Below are 14,550 nucleotides of genomic sequence, written 5' to 3' on the forward strand. Positions count from 1 at the left end.
CATAAATATTTAAATTCAACATATCCAACCTACCTATGAGTTAAATTGAATTATAAATTTTAGCAAAACATCTTTTGTATAAACTTCAATATTACAGATAACACCGTAGATTTGCTATATACATCATACTATGTGTTAAATCTTGATTAGTATCTGGAAATGCATTTTGGTTAAATGTGTTATCAGCAAGCATATACATTTCATAATTTTAAAAAATAACATAAAATAAAATCACCAACTTCGCCGCCACTCTTGAATTGCCTGATGAAGAGCATGATTAGGAAGTAGGTTACAGTGTTCAAGTTTAAGATTTGTCATTGGGGAAGTATTATGACCGCTCTTCAGCCATCCTCTAATAGCCTCAGCATCATATGTGAAACCATCTGCTGCTATTTGCGGATCTTTCATCACTTCCTACAAAATCCAGAGATAGTAGCCATGGTCAGAAGATAAATACGGATAATAAAATTAAGTTCTATATGCCCGCCCATGAGCAGGTTATATTCATGGTTGAGTTACATAAAGAATTCTTGAAAACAACGAAACATTGTTCCCTTGACACACCTTTTCTTCTACTACTAACACTAACATGCACTATGTACGATGAAGAACAAACTGCAGTTAGTGAAAGAATTTGAATGTTCAAGCATTTGTTACATGCTGATTTCCATTTTTTCCATTTTGAAAGCGTAATTTATGACTGCTTACTAAAAAACCATGAGGTATAAAAGAGTAATTGAAACCACCACCAATCAACAGATAGCTAGTTCGACATTTTAAGCATGTTTTGGATTATTACCTGAAAAATGGGACAAATAAAATGGGATGGAACCCGGTGTAGCTCCTTGGAATCCAGGCACGAAGCTAAATCAACACATGAGGCCCTCATTGTCTCAAGCACACACAAAATCTCTGACGCAACGTCTGGGCGATTCATTCGGTAATTCTCACAACACCTCAATGCCAATTTAGCTAGCATTTTAGCTTGCTCAACTGGCCAGTCGCCAGAAGAACAATCCAATAGCGCTTTTAAGTTCTCTTTCTCTAATGCACATTTTACATTTTTCACCAATCCTGAAACTGGCCTCCCAGTCAAAAGCCTTAACAGTATCATTCCAAATGAGTAGACATCTGACTCAGGAGTAAGTGTTCCTGTGTCGAGATATTCTGGATCAGCATACACAGACATGAAATTGGAGTTGGATCTGTTAGAAATTGGAATGTTGGTTCCTAATCTTTCACCTTGTGGCATCAAATAAGTCACACCAACACCACTGAGTTTACTGACATAGTCAGCATCAAGGAGGATTTTGGATGGCTTTAAATTTCCATGTATGATACAAGGCTTTTTAGAATGAAGGAAGATAAGAGCAGAGCATATCTCTGTAGCAATGCGTAACCGAGCTTTCCATGGAAGTGGCATTGTCTTGTTTTTGCAAGCAAGGCAATCTTCAAGGCTTCCATTTCGGACATACTCATAGACAAGTGACCTAGACTCGGGGCAAGTTCCAATTAATGTCACCAGGTGTGGATGCCTCACTCTACTCAAAATCTCAACCTGAAATTTGACCAATAAAATTAATCAATATTAAAACAAATGGAACAGAATTTTTAAATTCACCATTTGATACCACAGCTTATTACACTGACAGAACATGGGCATATGTCTGGAATGATGCATGCTCAGTAAAAGCTTAACCAGGTAGGACTTAGAGTACCACCTTTAACAATTATTTTTTAACAAAGATCTTTAGGTTCAAAAGATCATTCAGGTCTGATGTACAAGATGAATTGGTTAACCATAAAAAAAATATTAAACAGATACATCAATTTATGCTAGAAAGCAGAACCTGAGAGAACAGGTCCAGAGGCTTGCGATAGACATTTGGGATAGTGGAGAAGACACCAGCTCAGATGCACGGTATGCACCATAACCATCCCTGAATATCACTTAGCAAACTTAAAAATGACAAAAAATTTCCGTAGATAAGCTTGATTTCTTTCTATCACAAGCTTTCTGCTTCGATTTCATGGCCATGACTTATGATCAAACTCCATCAAAACAAATTTAAACCTCCATCCCACTATAACAAATGACTTCATTTAATGATTTGGCAGGTGTAAGAATAAAATGATAGTATAAATGGGCAGATAAGATTACCCCATTTTGGAAATCTAACTGGGTATGAGAGCCATATGAAGGTAACATCTTGATGGCGACATGCACATGGCGAAGGATCCCTTTGTAGACAATTCCATATCTTCCTTCTCCAATCTTCCAGGATGGGTCAAACTCCTGTGTTGCCTCATTGATCTCCATGAAGGAGAATTCAAGGATTTCAGACTTGGAAAAACTAACAGTTTCCATTTTTGCCAATTTCCTTAGCCTAATAACTTCCCTCATTGCATTTTCATACTCTATCCGTGCAGCATCTCTTTTTGCCTTGAAACTTATCAATAGTTCTACAGCTGAGATGATTTTCTCCTCCAAATCCTTCACCATACAATTGCACTCTGAAAGTTGGCTCTCAAGTACAGACTTCTGTTCCTGGACCATTTGGACTTCTTCTATAAACTCGTCGCATTGATTCTGTGTCCTTTCTACTACTTCATTTTCCCTAGCCAACTCTTCCTCCATCTCTTTTCTTAGGCTTATCTCCTTAATGCATAACTTTTCTAATGCTTTTGCCTGTAAGAGGATAAGATGCCCATGAGGTCAGGTGAAACTGAAGTTGATTTAATGATATATATATATGTGTGTGTGCACGCACAAATACACAGACATTTTTTTCCCACATGATCCAATCAGGTTATGATCTTCCAGTTTTCATTATGTTGGTGCTGCTAGTGGAGTGCTAACTGACTAATTAGACCTTTGTTAAGACAATGAAACTCAAGTAGACTGTTGACAGTTAAACTTAAGATTAAGAAGCAAAAGAAAAAAAAATGTTGGTGGGAAGAAATCTTAATTTTCCCATCTTTAGCTTTAACACAATATTTTAATATCCCAATAACTTCCGTTTCCCAATAGCAATGAGAGTAAAAAGAAATAAGCGATTGACATATGAAATATTTACCTTACATTTAGCTTCCATAGCATTGTCTTCCTCTTTCCATCGCTTCACTGCCTCTTCAAATGCCTTTTTCTTTGAGTCTTTAGAATCTACAATTGTTTGTTGTAGTTCATGATAAGGTTTTTCAGTTGTTTTTCCTTTACTTTTTTCTTCCTGCAAAAACTATAGACCATTACAACCTCATCAAACAGTATAAGCAGGAAAGACTGTAACTACTGGCCTTAGAGCAGATACAAAACTATATTGTGAAGAATGTGAGTCATCTCTACTCAACAGTCTCTGGAAAAGCATATTTATCATGCAATCCTCTAATGATTCAGACAAGCTAAGCCCTCAGCACACTAAAGTTTGAAGATTACTACAATGTTCAAGGGTTTTCACTTTTCACTTTGTTTCTTGTTAGTCAAAATATGAGCAAGTGTAGGGATGACCACGGTTCGGTTTCAAACTGGAACTGAACCAAAACCAAACCGGTCAAAACCGGCACTAAACCGTAGTCAACGGTTCCGGTTCTAAAACCGTAACCGAAACCGTGAACTTAAGGTTTGGTTCCGGTTCTTCATCTTTTAAAACCAAAACTGGCGATTCCAGTTTGAAACCGTAAAAAATATGCTCTTAAAAAAAACTCTCAACTTATTTTTTTGTTTATTATAGTTTTTTAAGTAATTTTTAAGAATTTTGATTGCATTGATTTAATTTTTTTCAATAGCAATATTTATTATTATTATTTATTCAAGCTATAAGTCTTAAAAAAACATTTTAAAAAGTTTAAAATACATTATTTAATTTCGGTTCAAAACCGGGAAAAAACTGAAACCGGCGGTTCCAAAACCGTCTTAGAAACTGTTTAAAAGCGGTTCGGTTCCGGTTTCACCTTTTTTATAACCGGAACCGGCGGTTTTAAAACAGGAACCGGTGGTTTTAGAACCGGAACCGGCGGTTCTAGAACCGTGGTCATGCCTAAGCAAGTGAGATTAAAAAAATGGTTTAGTGTACTGAAAACTTCATAATATAGCAACAAATAAGAACAGCTAATAATAAATATCCTCCTGAGACTCACGTACTATGGAAAGAAGAGTTAGTTTTTTCTTACCTCATCAATCAGTGGCATCATTTTGGAAGCTCGAAGCACCATATTACTTGATTGGCTAGAATGCACAGCACACTCATAATTGAACCTTCCTAGTATTCCTTCCAAGTCATGAGGACCCTCCACAGCATCTGCAAAACTCTGAGACAATATTATTCCCCTAGTACTCCTTTGAGAAAAACAATGCCTTGGCCTTTTCCTATATAATAAAACAAACCCAAAAGATATTGAAAAGTGGTCACCATGTTGTTTAGCATACCTACCTACATACCCACAGGTTTGTGTAAAAGATCCCAATCTCAAGTACTCTGGTTGCTCATTTCTTAACTCGCAATCCAGCAGCAGCAGAGAAGCAATCTCTGGTTCAGATTTGTCATTTCTACCTTCCCTGTTTGGATGCGTTCCATTTTATAAGCAGATGTGACAATTTGGTTGATAGATGCAGCAAAGTTATGGAAATATTAGAATAGAAACCAGCTAAGGAGGTTCTTTAGACAAAAGAAGTCTACATATTAACTCACATTAAAATCACTCTGTTTTTGTGGAAGGCATGTAAAACCCAAGGAAACTAGTTTTGTTTCTTTCAAGAAATAAAAACTCTTTGTGGAAGGTAACGTTGCAGACCGTTTATTATATTTCAGAATCCAATTTAAAATTCTGGTTAGATGAAACAGTGCGCTTGTGCATCTGTAAAGGCAAAGTTTCCATTCTGTAACAGTGATTAAGATTGACTCAATGGTTTCCAACCCCAATTTTTTCAATTACTGCAGAACATACTGATACACCATCTACTCATGATTCAAAAATTCCACAGTGATAATAAACCAAGAAATGTAAGAAGAAGGCAAGGGATTGATCCAAGAAAATGGTCCTTGGTTCCCAAATGTCTCTCCCTGCAGTTGTAAGCAAATTAACTAAGCAATATAAATCTTTTATAAATGTCAAATGTACCTTGTGTAAATGAGACAACCCTTGCAAGCAAACCAAATATGACAGGAAATAGGTGCATGTTGGCATACAAATATTGCTTTCTTGGACTTTAGCCCTGTCAGTTTCCTGCAATATCGATACTTTTTATTAAAAAAATTGAAACCTACGGTCTTCTAAGAATTCCAAGTCAGATATGCTACATGAAGCAGCCCTCTATTAAGGCACCAGTACAAATGTCTAAAAAGCAATGCAGCATCACACCAAACAAGAAGCGATTAAGTCAATATTCATACTTTGAATAGTATTTATCAGCCGCAGCACCCATGACGAGCCATCTAATGTTATACTGAGCAATAATCTCAACAATCCCCTTCTCAATATTTTCCATCTCAATCCATACTTTATCTGCTTTTACCTATGGAAATAAGCCAGAATGTGAGCAAAATATGCAATGCTCGATCACTTGCAGAAACTCTGACTTGACAAGAGTTATTAAGATTTACGAGTATTGGATTAGTGACTTTCTTTAGATAAAGTAAATTGTGATTCTTTCTTTTCTTGTTGGGAGTTGAATTAACAACTACGAAGGTAACCAAGTTTTGTATCTAAGAACCATAACTACATTTCAAAGCTGATGCATGACCTTCCTAGTAATACTAGAAAACTGAGAAATCAGAAAGAAGAATATATACCCCTCCGTGGGCAAGAATGGAACAGTATTGATTTAGAACATCAAGCATCTTTTTCTTTTCAAGCTCTGCGATTGCCTTAATCATTTCTTGTTTCTGTTTACTCACAGCAAGTTTCCTGTCAGCTGTGTAGAATTAACCAATTAAAGCAATTAGATTGGAATATTCATGGGGAAAAGAAAAAGAACAGATAAAATCCAGAAAAGAAGCAGAATCTTAATTGGAGTGAAACTAGTTGATTATTAATAAAATCTCCATAAGCATTTGTTTCCTGAAAAGACCAAATTGATTATATGATTCGGATTTACCCAATACCAGATGAATAGGAGAAGAATAGGAAATGAAACACTTGATAATATTAGTTCTAACAAACAAAAGCTAGCAAAGGAACAGAAAGCTCCCACACTCCAAAACAAGAATCGAGCTTAAATAATTCCATAATTGTCATACAAAGCTTAATTTTCCCTTCTATTTCCTGCACTTTCTGAGACACCAATCACTTCAAAGCATGAATTGACAATTAATAGCATTAAATTGGATTGAAGAAAGCTCACTCAATGAAACAGCACTCGCTGGCTGGTGAACATGAAGCACAAATATCTTCTTCCCTGCAAAGCTCTGCACAGCCCAAAACAAAGTCGTTTTACTCTTCTCTACATTCTTCCCTACCGCAACAAATATAGTATCTTCCAGGTCGTGCGCTCTATCTTTCACAATCTCATCAACACTCCCCATAAGGATATATTTTCCTTAATGTAATTAAGCACCAAATCGTCTGAATTGACCCCCGAAAAAAAAAAAGGTGTTTGGGCTGCAAAGGTTGAGTGAGTGACTAAGTCATAAACTCGGACGGAAAGAATTGCCTTTTGTAGAGCGCTCTGGTGGTTACTAGGAATAGTTGACCTAACTTTTGCCGGTGTCTTCATCTACTTAATAGAGAAGCAATGAAAATGAAAAGGACGCTAGAAAAAGACAAGTGGAATATGGTTATTTAATTTGCGTTGTAAAGTTAAAATTGTGAAGTGGCAGTTAAAATTGTGAAATGGCACTGAATTTCATACCCATTTCCATAATTCCATATCTAACTTGACTTTTTCCAGATTTACGATTCTTTACATGTCCATCTACCGCACTGCATTCTAGAGTACATGATCCAACCGCCGGAACAGAGTACCTTTTTTTAATTATTCACACTTGTAACGCTACGAAACTATTCTCATTTCCATGCCCATTTTAACAAGTGTTTTTTCTTTCACGGTAGAATCCTGATTTTACAATTACACATCACATCCGTACTAAATACACTAAATATTCATTTATGTACGTGCATATAAATTCATTTAAAATTTTATATTAATATATTTTGAAATACTATTTAAATAGATATGATATCTATAAATATTTATGAAATATAAGTTATATATTCAATTTCAGTTTTATTCATAATTATCTGTATCCTTACTGATCATAAAGGAACGAGTACCATAAATATCAGCCTCACTTTCCATCCGCATCTGTTAAGGAAAATTTAAAAAAAAAAAAAAATATTAATCAAAAGAAATGCATATATATTTAGGATTTAATGAATGCGTATGTTGCAATGGGCCGACTCAAAATAGCCAACATTCTGAATATGGACCGGGCCTGAAACTCCCGTCTAGTCCAAATTCCACCTTTGAATTTCAATTTCACAAATCACATATATAAGGCCAACTGTCCAAGGAATACAATATTGCCCGCCAAAACTCGATCACAAAGACACAGGTAGCCTTTAATTCACCTGATCTTCTTTCCCTCCGTTCCCTTTGACTGGTAGGTTTTATGCATTTCTCTCTCCTCTCTCTCTGAAAATCTCAAATCAATCCCCGCTCTATGAACCATGGAAACCACCACCTCCGAAAACCACCCGCAACCGCAAATCAACGGTCTCGATTCGCCGACTATCGAACTGCCCAATCACGATGATCTCCTCGTCGAGCTCCGGTCACTTCGCCAATCCTATGAGGCTCTTCAATCGAAATACTCCACTATGGAGGAAAATCTCTTTCTTTTCCAGAAGCAGAGAGACGAGGCACTCCATCATAATACGGATCTCAAAGTAGTTATATGTGAAATTTCGCACGAAAGAGACTCTCTTCAAGAACAAATTCGTGAACTTGAGGTCTCTTCCAAGGAAAGAGAAGATGAATTCGAAAGAAGGATAGATGAGGAGTTGTCGAGAAAAGAAGAACTTGAAAAGGAAGTTGAAGTTGCTAAGGTGAGAATCGAAAAGTTGGAATTTGAGATAAATGAGGCAGAAAGAAAAATTTTGATTCTGTTGAAGACTTTGGATTTTATACGGCCCGCGAAGGATTGTTTGGTGGGGATAATAGAGTGTTTAGATGACGAGAAAGTAGTCGAGAGAGTGAATAACGATGAGGGTAGTCTAGAATTGGAATTGGACAATGAATCAAGGGCATTATGGGAAGAATTCACACCCATTACAAGGCTAGCAAGCGAGGCAAAATCAAAAGTGATTGAATTTAAAGAGATGAAGAAGAATGAGAAACGAGAATTGGAGAACAGTGTAGTGAGTTTGACAGAGGAGAATCGCGATATCAGTAGTTTGTTAAGGGTTGCTTTGTTGGAGAAGGAGGCAGTAGAGAAAAGTTTGAATAAGTTGAAAGGGAACACTGAGCAGAAAAGGGTGGCTTTATTGCAGATTGCAGAGCGGGGCTTGCAAAGAGTAGGGTTTGGCTTCATGATGGGAAGTGGAAGTACTGATCAATCAGTAGAGAATTCAATAGCTAGCAATACTGGCACTCCAGCTAGTACTACTGCCAGTACTAAATCGGATAGCAGTGAGTGTGAAGAAGAGGTTGTTAGTCTGGTACGTACAATTTTTCCTTCAGTTAAGTGTTAGTCTAGTACTCAGCATATTTGTTGCTGCGTGTCAAATTCAATTCCTATGTGCCTGTTTTAAACCAGAATTTGAAAATGGTTCCCTAGTTTCCACTTATGAACACTGAAAAGTGGGTTACTGTGGATCAGACAATGATCTTACAACAACAATAAATAGACTGTAAAACAAAAAACAATGATAAGTGAGAAGTGAGAAGTGAGACAATAGATATAAGCTAATATGTTTAGTTGTTTACCATGATAAATATTGTGCTTCAACACATCTCAATTCTGTTTGCGATTCTTGAAAATTATCTTTCAAAAAGACAATGCAACATATATACAACTTTCTCACTGCACTAAATCGCAACTGATGTTCTTGGCTCTCCTTACCAGGCATCAACTGTAGAGAGAATAATGAAGAATTTAAGACTTGAAATCAGTCAATTGAGGAGATCTCTGGAAGAGTCTAGGTACTTTATCAATGAACTCAAATGCCTGCATATCTGCTTTGCATAAACATGTAACTGAAACTGTACTATAATTTTTATGTGATGGTATGTGAAAGATAAAAAGGTTTGATTCAATCTTTTTCGCAAAAATGTGACCCAGCTTTACGAAAGGTGGAATCAGGGGAATGCATATTTCTTCAAGCCTTAGCTCCCTGTGAATAGTATCTTTCTTATTTTTTTGCGATTAATAATTATTATACTATCGCCAGGTCAGATAATGAGCGACTGCAGAGTCTCACAGAGAAACAAGCTCAACAAATTGCAGAAAACACATTGTACATAAAGGAGTTGGAAGAGAGGGAGAGACTGCTAGTTCAAAATGTAATCTTCTATTCTTTTGAAAATGGAATGCTCTTTTCATGCATTCTTGAATCAAGCTTCTTTCCTAATTCCTTACTGACTACTATTTTATCATTAAAAGGCAGAGGAACTCCTGACGGAAATTAAAGAAACCGAGGAAGAGGTTGCTAGATGGAGGGAAGCTTGTGAATTGGAAGTGCAAGCTGGGAAAAATGAGATTGAAGAACGTGACAAAGTGGTAACTTCATTTATTTTTGGGTTATTCTGCTTAGGTCAACCGCTATTTTTCTTTTCAGTTACTCTCTGCTTAGGTCAACTTTTCTTGATATAACGATTTCACGATTCGCTAGTAGGTGTCTAGTCTCTAAGCCCTTTTTTTCATATGCTTATGATGTTTTTATGAAGTTCTCTTTTTCTTCAGTAAACGTATTAATCCAGTTGGAGAACTCGTGCTATCTCTGTCTTTCATGATAATCCTAAACAACAACGCAAAATTAATGCCGTTTGACAGGTTGTTATCCTGAAGCAAGAACTGGAAAGAACAAAGGCTGCTTTAATGATATCAAATGGCAAGTTACAACTGAAAGAAGAACTTGCAGCTGCAGCGATGGCTGCGCAGGCAGCAGCAGAAAAGTCACTGCAGCTGGCTGACATCAGGGCTGCAGAACTCCATAAGAGAATTGAGGAGCTAAGGAAACAGCTAGAAGAATCAGAGAGCAGAGAGCATAGCCGCCGTAAAGTGAGACATATATGTTGGCCATGGCGAACTCTCAAATTTAATTCAGTTAATAATGCGAATGAAAGAGTTCAGAATGCGAGGCGGATGCTACCAGAAATGCAATCTTTGTTACGTTATACTCTTTGACATATTCTCATGAGCTTGGTATAATTCATATGAATTCACTATTTATGATGGGAGCATCGGTAAATTTGTTACATGTTTTTTCTTTCCTCTGTAGTCTACTGCTTTCTTTTATTGGTTTTTTTCCTTTATTGCAAATTTTGATATGCTTTTTACTGCAGAGCAGCCATTTTAAAGTGCTTTGAGCCACTGCCTAATCGACAGTGTCCCTTTCCCTTGCTAGAATTAGAAGAAGCATCCACACCCGACCTGCTCATTTTGTAGATTTTTGGCTATTCAGTTTTCGCATGAAACAAATGTATATATCCCGATTCAAAATTTCAAGTCAAGTGCTTTAAAAATCTCAAATTACAAACTTTTAGGATGAAAATTATTTTTCTCTGATAGTAGCTAACGAATTGAGTGAAAATAGCTGGTTACAATCTCGACTTCGAGTGACCTTCTAACTATATGAAAAAGTTTAATAACTAAGAGAAGTATACTCTCCCGCTTTGAATTCATATTTATTGCAAACTAATATAATTATTTTAAAAGGAAAAAAAAAAAAAAAAAGACAAAAGTTTGCTCGCCAGCTGGTCAAGTTATTATAGATTTCTAATATAAAATGTACGTAACCTTTAACAACAAGGTCGTTGTAGTATAGTGGTAAGTATTCCCGCCTGTCACGCGGGTGACCCGGGTTCGATCCCCGGCAACGGCGAAATTTTTTTTTTTTTTTTTGTCAATTGCTAGTCTCGGTAGTTATACTGCCGTCGAGGCATACTTGAGGCAGGTTCAATCAAGTCTCGCCACGCGTTAAAATAGAAGGTCGAAAGCACTAAATAATGCGCCGCACCAACAATTTACAAGACGACGGCAATTACAAAAACGTCTCAATTTTTTCCGGTCGACCCTTAGCATCGAAGAAAATGGAGCGGGAGCGGAAGGCAGAGAGCAACGGTGTGAAAAAGGTTATGTCACCATGCGACGTGGAGGCTTTAAAGAAATGCTTGGAGGATAACAAGGGAGACCACGTGAAATGTCAATTGCAGATTGAGGCCTTCAAGTCTTCTTGTTCTCTCAAGAAACCAACTTCTTCTCTCCAGTCTCAAACAAATCGCTAGTCGCCGATCTTGGACGTTGGATTCCACCGCATCGTATTTCTCGCTTTCTTTAATTTTGATTTATTTATTGGTGCGCTTTCACAAGAACACAGTTCGATTGAATTCGAGACTCAATTTGACGATGTAATTTTTCCTAATTTGTAATCCCGTTTTGGAGCTTTGTTCTAAATTTTTATTTTGTTATGGTTACTGATAAATTCCTTTTCTCGACATATATCGTGTCATTCAAGTTCTATTTGCATATTATTCCTAAAGTAACCAAATTCATCCATTAGAAATTAGCAATCAAAGTTGCAATTTACATTTTCCCATTACATAGAAATTGACTTAATTGAGGAGTCCTATCAATCAACTCTTCTCTCTAACTGCTCAAAATTCTCAGCAGGCAGCTATAGAACAAATATCTTTTTTAATAGGAAAAAAAAAAATCATTTGGCTCTGAATTTATATTTAAAATATATGCAGGTCTACCCTTTTCAACATGCATTACAGCTCTTTCTACATGTCCCATAGTAATCAGGAGAACCCATCATAAACACTGGGTTCCTTTGGCATTCTCCAATGACAGCCCATCTGGGACAGTTATCATCCTCATCGGTGCATTCTATGCCGTCCGATTCAGAAAGGGCTTTCCCTCCACCAGTGGCTCTTACATGGAAGTATTTGGTGGCACACCACATTTCATCCTCAAGGACAGGGCAACGAGCGTGGCTGCTACTTGCGTCAGGAGATGCATTAAGGTGCACATTGAAGAACAGAATTGCGTTCCCTTTAATGGGTCTTAGAATGTTGCTGCCCTTTGAACAATCAGACCAAATTTTGTCCTTTACCTGTCAGAATTCAAGCACAGATTAATGCGTGAGAAGGATTTGTTAAAACCGTACTAATCAAATAGCTTAGGAGATCTCTCACTTACCTCTGACTTGGGAAAGAAAATGTTGCCACCCTGACTGACATTTGAGAGATATAAAACAAGAGTTGCCATCAAAGGCTGGTTCAAAATCAATGTTCTGTTACCAAAATAATCAAAAGTCTGTTTTGAATTTTCAACCCCATAATGCATCACCTCCAGAGGCTTTCCATTCTCTGAAGTACAATTGAAGTCCAGCAATAGAAAACACAAAATCAAATAGGTAATTCAGAATATACACACAAACACGCACACACAGCACAAAAAATACATTATTTTAGGAAGCCAGGTGGTAGACAACACCTTTAGGAAGGAATGTCCATGCTGAAATTCTCTCCTCAATCCTTGCCATTAGAGTATCCTAAAATGCAGAAAACTGAAATTAGAAATGGTGAAAATCACAAAAATCTTGACAGAGTAAGTGAATCTACGCAACAAAATCGACCCTGCCTGCTGCAGTAATAAAGGCAGTTTTCGGCTATGCTGACTTCACAGGACTGGAGCCAGTCTATATCATTGAAAGTTAAATAAAGAGCCAACGGTCAAAATGAAGATGCCAATTGAAGCAGATCAAGGAATGAACTTTGAAGTTTCAATGAATAAAACCACCATCTTTAGAGGAGAGGAATACTAACGTCGTTCTTATCATTTCACAGTTACATAATCAGGGAAAAGCATGCTTGAAGAATTGAATTACTCCTTGTATTTGCAGATCAAACAGCTATGTGAGAGAACTAAACTTACACACAATTATCCATAATGCAAGAATTTCTAGTTCCAAGTGCAGAGGACAGGGTATGCAAAATAAATCCAACAAGGAAACTTACATCCATGTTTAAAAGAGATTGTGAGCTTGCAAGTTGCCCTTTCTCCACAGTTTTTGCTGAATCATCATCTTTTTCCACAAATGTTTCTTTTGTACCTTGTGCCTGAACCCTAAGTAAGTTTTCAAACAATTCCAGATATAATAAAAATATTATGAAATAGCAACCAGAGTAAGATGTACCAAAGAAATAAGATGATCACATTCCTCTTCTGTCAAAAAGCCTTCATATAAGAAAACCCTAATCCAAGAAAAAATAAATAAATGTCAAGCTTTTCACCAAATAACTCATTGCGCAGAATTCTTATTCAAGGGATTCTTGTACTATTCAAAGTAGAATCTTTAGTCAAAAATTTCAATAGTGAAGTTTATACAAAAATAGTAGTTAAATTGCCCAAGACTGCCAAGAAAAACTTGATAGAGCAAATAACACGTGTCATCTACCATGATAAACAAACAAGAAACTTGATAACAAGTTAATCCATGTACCTGACCTTGGTCGCCAAGAGAGTTGGACAACTTGCGATGGGTTAACTTTGTTGGGTCGAACCGATCTACCCAATTGTATAATAGTTTCTTCATTGATCTCCTTATCCCTCAATTCCTTCCGGCTAAGCGGAACATGAAAAACAGGAAATGATCAGGAAATGCAAGACAAATTGCTCTTTAAAAAATTAAGATGAACAAATTGATTGAAAAAAAAAAAAAAAACAAAATCCCAGATCAAGATGAAAACGTAATTTAAATGTATAACCAAATGTTTACGGGAAAGGACCAAATTCACAAATCCAATTGGAAAACAAAAGTTAAATTCGAGAATTTGAAATAAAACATAAGCTGTAAGTAATTGGAAATTGAGGTGAAAACTAAGATAGGTTTCTTTACCTCTCCGCAAAACAGCTGGAGAACAGAGCTGCAGCTGTGAGCGTCGCCGCAATAACAAGAACATAAACAGGGAAAGTCATTAATGGATGAGGAAAAGATGCTGAGAGATCTAGAATTGATGAATCTGAGACGAAATTTAGGAAGATTTTCCCAGAATCGGTAGGCCAATTTTGAGCATGTTTCAATTCAGTGGAACATTTTCTTTAGGTTTTTGTATATTAGTGACACAGGCCATTTCATTTTTAGACGACAACTCTGTTACATGGACTGAACCTATTGTCGCAATCAGGCAATTAGTTACAAAGCAGACACTAGCCTGGAGTATTTCAATTTTAGTTCACAATTTCATAATGACTCACCAAATTATTCTTTGGTGCACTGCTGACATATTTGGGCTTAATGCCTCACATTTTTTTATTTTTCAATTTCTAAATGTTTTATTTATATTACATAATTAACTTCCTAATTATAACAGAAACATATTTTCTTAGT

General features: G+C 36.6%; 3 protein-coding genes and 1 non-coding gene across 6 annotated transcripts; 2 read left to right on the forward strand and 2 right to left on the reverse strand.

The window, feature by feature from the left end:
* Positions 1-57: 57 nt before the first annotated feature.
* Positions 58-6,734, reverse strand: LOC105648451 (U-box domain-containing protein kinase family protein). Of its 3 annotated transcripts, XM_020685131.3 has the most exons (11): positions 6,338-6,734; positions 5,787-5,908; positions 5,388-5,509; positions 5,116-5,220; positions 4,428-4,552; positions 4,168-4,295; positions 3,078-3,236; positions 2,162-2,689; positions 1,243-1,558; positions 800-1,152; positions 58-414 (listed from the first exon to the last, which is right to left on the reverse strand). In XM_020685131.3, exons 1-11 carry the CDS (start codon positions 6,516-6,518, stop codon positions 232-234), a joined length of 2,322 nt encoding a protein of 773 aa, XP_020540790.1. In that variant the 5' UTR covers positions 6,519-6,734; the 3' UTR covers positions 58-231. The 3 variants fall into 3 exon arrangements, with proteins under 3 accessions (XP_020540790.1, XP_012090232.1, XP_012090233.1); XM_012234842.4 differs by having other exon boundaries at positions 800-1,558; positions 6,338-6,733; XM_012234843.4 differs by having other exon boundaries at positions 800-1,558; positions 3,078-3,227; positions 6,338-6,731.
* Positions 6,735-7,505: 771 nt separating this feature from the next.
* LOC105648452 (ATP-binding protein) lies at positions 7,506-10,411 on the forward strand. The gene is made up of 5 exons (XM_012234844.4): positions 7,506-8,652; positions 9,060-9,136; positions 9,385-9,496; positions 9,597-9,713; positions 9,987-10,411. The coding sequence occupies exons 1-5, from the start codon at positions 7,663-7,665 to the stop codon at positions 10,338-10,340; spliced, it is 1,650 nt and encodes a 549-aa protein (XP_012090234.1). The 5' UTR covers positions 7,506-7,662; the 3' UTR covers positions 10,341-10,411.
* A 554-nt stretch (positions 10,412-10,965) lies between these two features.
* Positions 10,966-11,037, forward strand: TRNAD-GUC (transfer RNA aspartic acid (anticodon GUC)). The gene has a single exon. It is a non-coding gene; the product is annotated as a tRNA-Asp (tRNA).
* A 646-nt stretch (positions 11,038-11,683) lies between these two features.
* LOC105648453 (Oxoglutarate/iron-dependent oxygenase) lies at positions 11,684-14,409 on the reverse strand. Its single transcript, XM_012234845.4, has 7 exons — positions 14,059-14,409; positions 13,668-13,784; positions 13,357-13,414; positions 13,178-13,279; positions 12,654-12,711; positions 12,357-12,526; positions 11,684-12,270 (listed from the first exon to the last, which is right to left on the reverse strand). Exons 1-7 carry the CDS (start codon positions 14,136-14,138, stop codon positions 11,917-11,919), a joined length of 939 nt encoding a protein of 312 aa, XP_012090235.1. The 5' UTR covers positions 14,139-14,409; the 3' UTR covers positions 11,684-11,916.
* Positions 14,410-14,550: the final 141 nt, after the last annotated feature.

This window comes from Jatropha curcas, chromosome 10 (genome assembly GCF_041381405.1).
Source record: "Jatropha curcas cultivar XTBG-Jc1 chromosome 10, XTBG_Jcur_1.0, whole genome shotgun sequence".
Lineage (NCBI taxonomy): Eukaryota > Viridiplantae > Streptophyta > Magnoliopsida > Malpighiales > Euphorbiaceae > Jatropha > Jatropha curcas.

Excerpts from the sequence above, each read along its gene's own strand:
- LOC105648451 (XM_012234842.4), bottom strand. The coding sequence starts at position 6,518 with ATGGGGAGTGTTGATGAGATTGTGAAAGATAGAGCGCACGACCTGGAA. Across the intron at positions 5,510-5,786 it reads CCATTCTTGCCCACGGAGGG|GTAAAAGCAGATAAAGTATG; the intron begins GTATATATTCTT and ends TTATTTCCATAG. Across the intron at positions 1,559-2,161 it reads AGTTAGATTTCCAAAATGGG|GTTGAGATTTTGAGTAGAGT; the intron begins GTAATCTTATCT and ends GTCAAATTTCAG.
- LOC105648452 (XM_012234844.4), top strand. The coding sequence starts at position 7,663 with ATGGAAACCACCACCTCCGAAAACCACCCGCAACCGCAAATCAACGGT. Across the intron at positions 9,137-9,384 it reads AGATCTCTGGAAGAGTCTAG|GTCAGATAATGAGCGACTGC; the intron begins GTACTTTATCAA and ends TACTATCGCCAG. Across the intron at positions 9,497-9,596 it reads AGAGACTGCTAGTTCAAAAT|GCAGAGGAACTCCTGACGGA; the intron begins GTAATCTTCTAT and ends TATCATTAAAAG.
- LOC105648453 (XM_012234845.4), bottom strand. The coding sequence starts at position 14,138 with ATGACTTTCCCTGTTTATGTTCTTGTTATTGCGGCGACGCTCACAGCT. Across the intron at positions 13,280-13,356 it reads GTGATCATCTTATTTCTTTG|GCACAAGGTACAAAAGAAAC; the intron begins GTACATCTTACT and ends CTTAGGGTTCAG. Across the intron at positions 12,527-12,653 it reads ATGGACATTCCTTCCTAAAG|AGAATGGAAAGCCTCTGGAG; the intron begins GTGTTGTCTACC and ends ATTGTACTTCAG.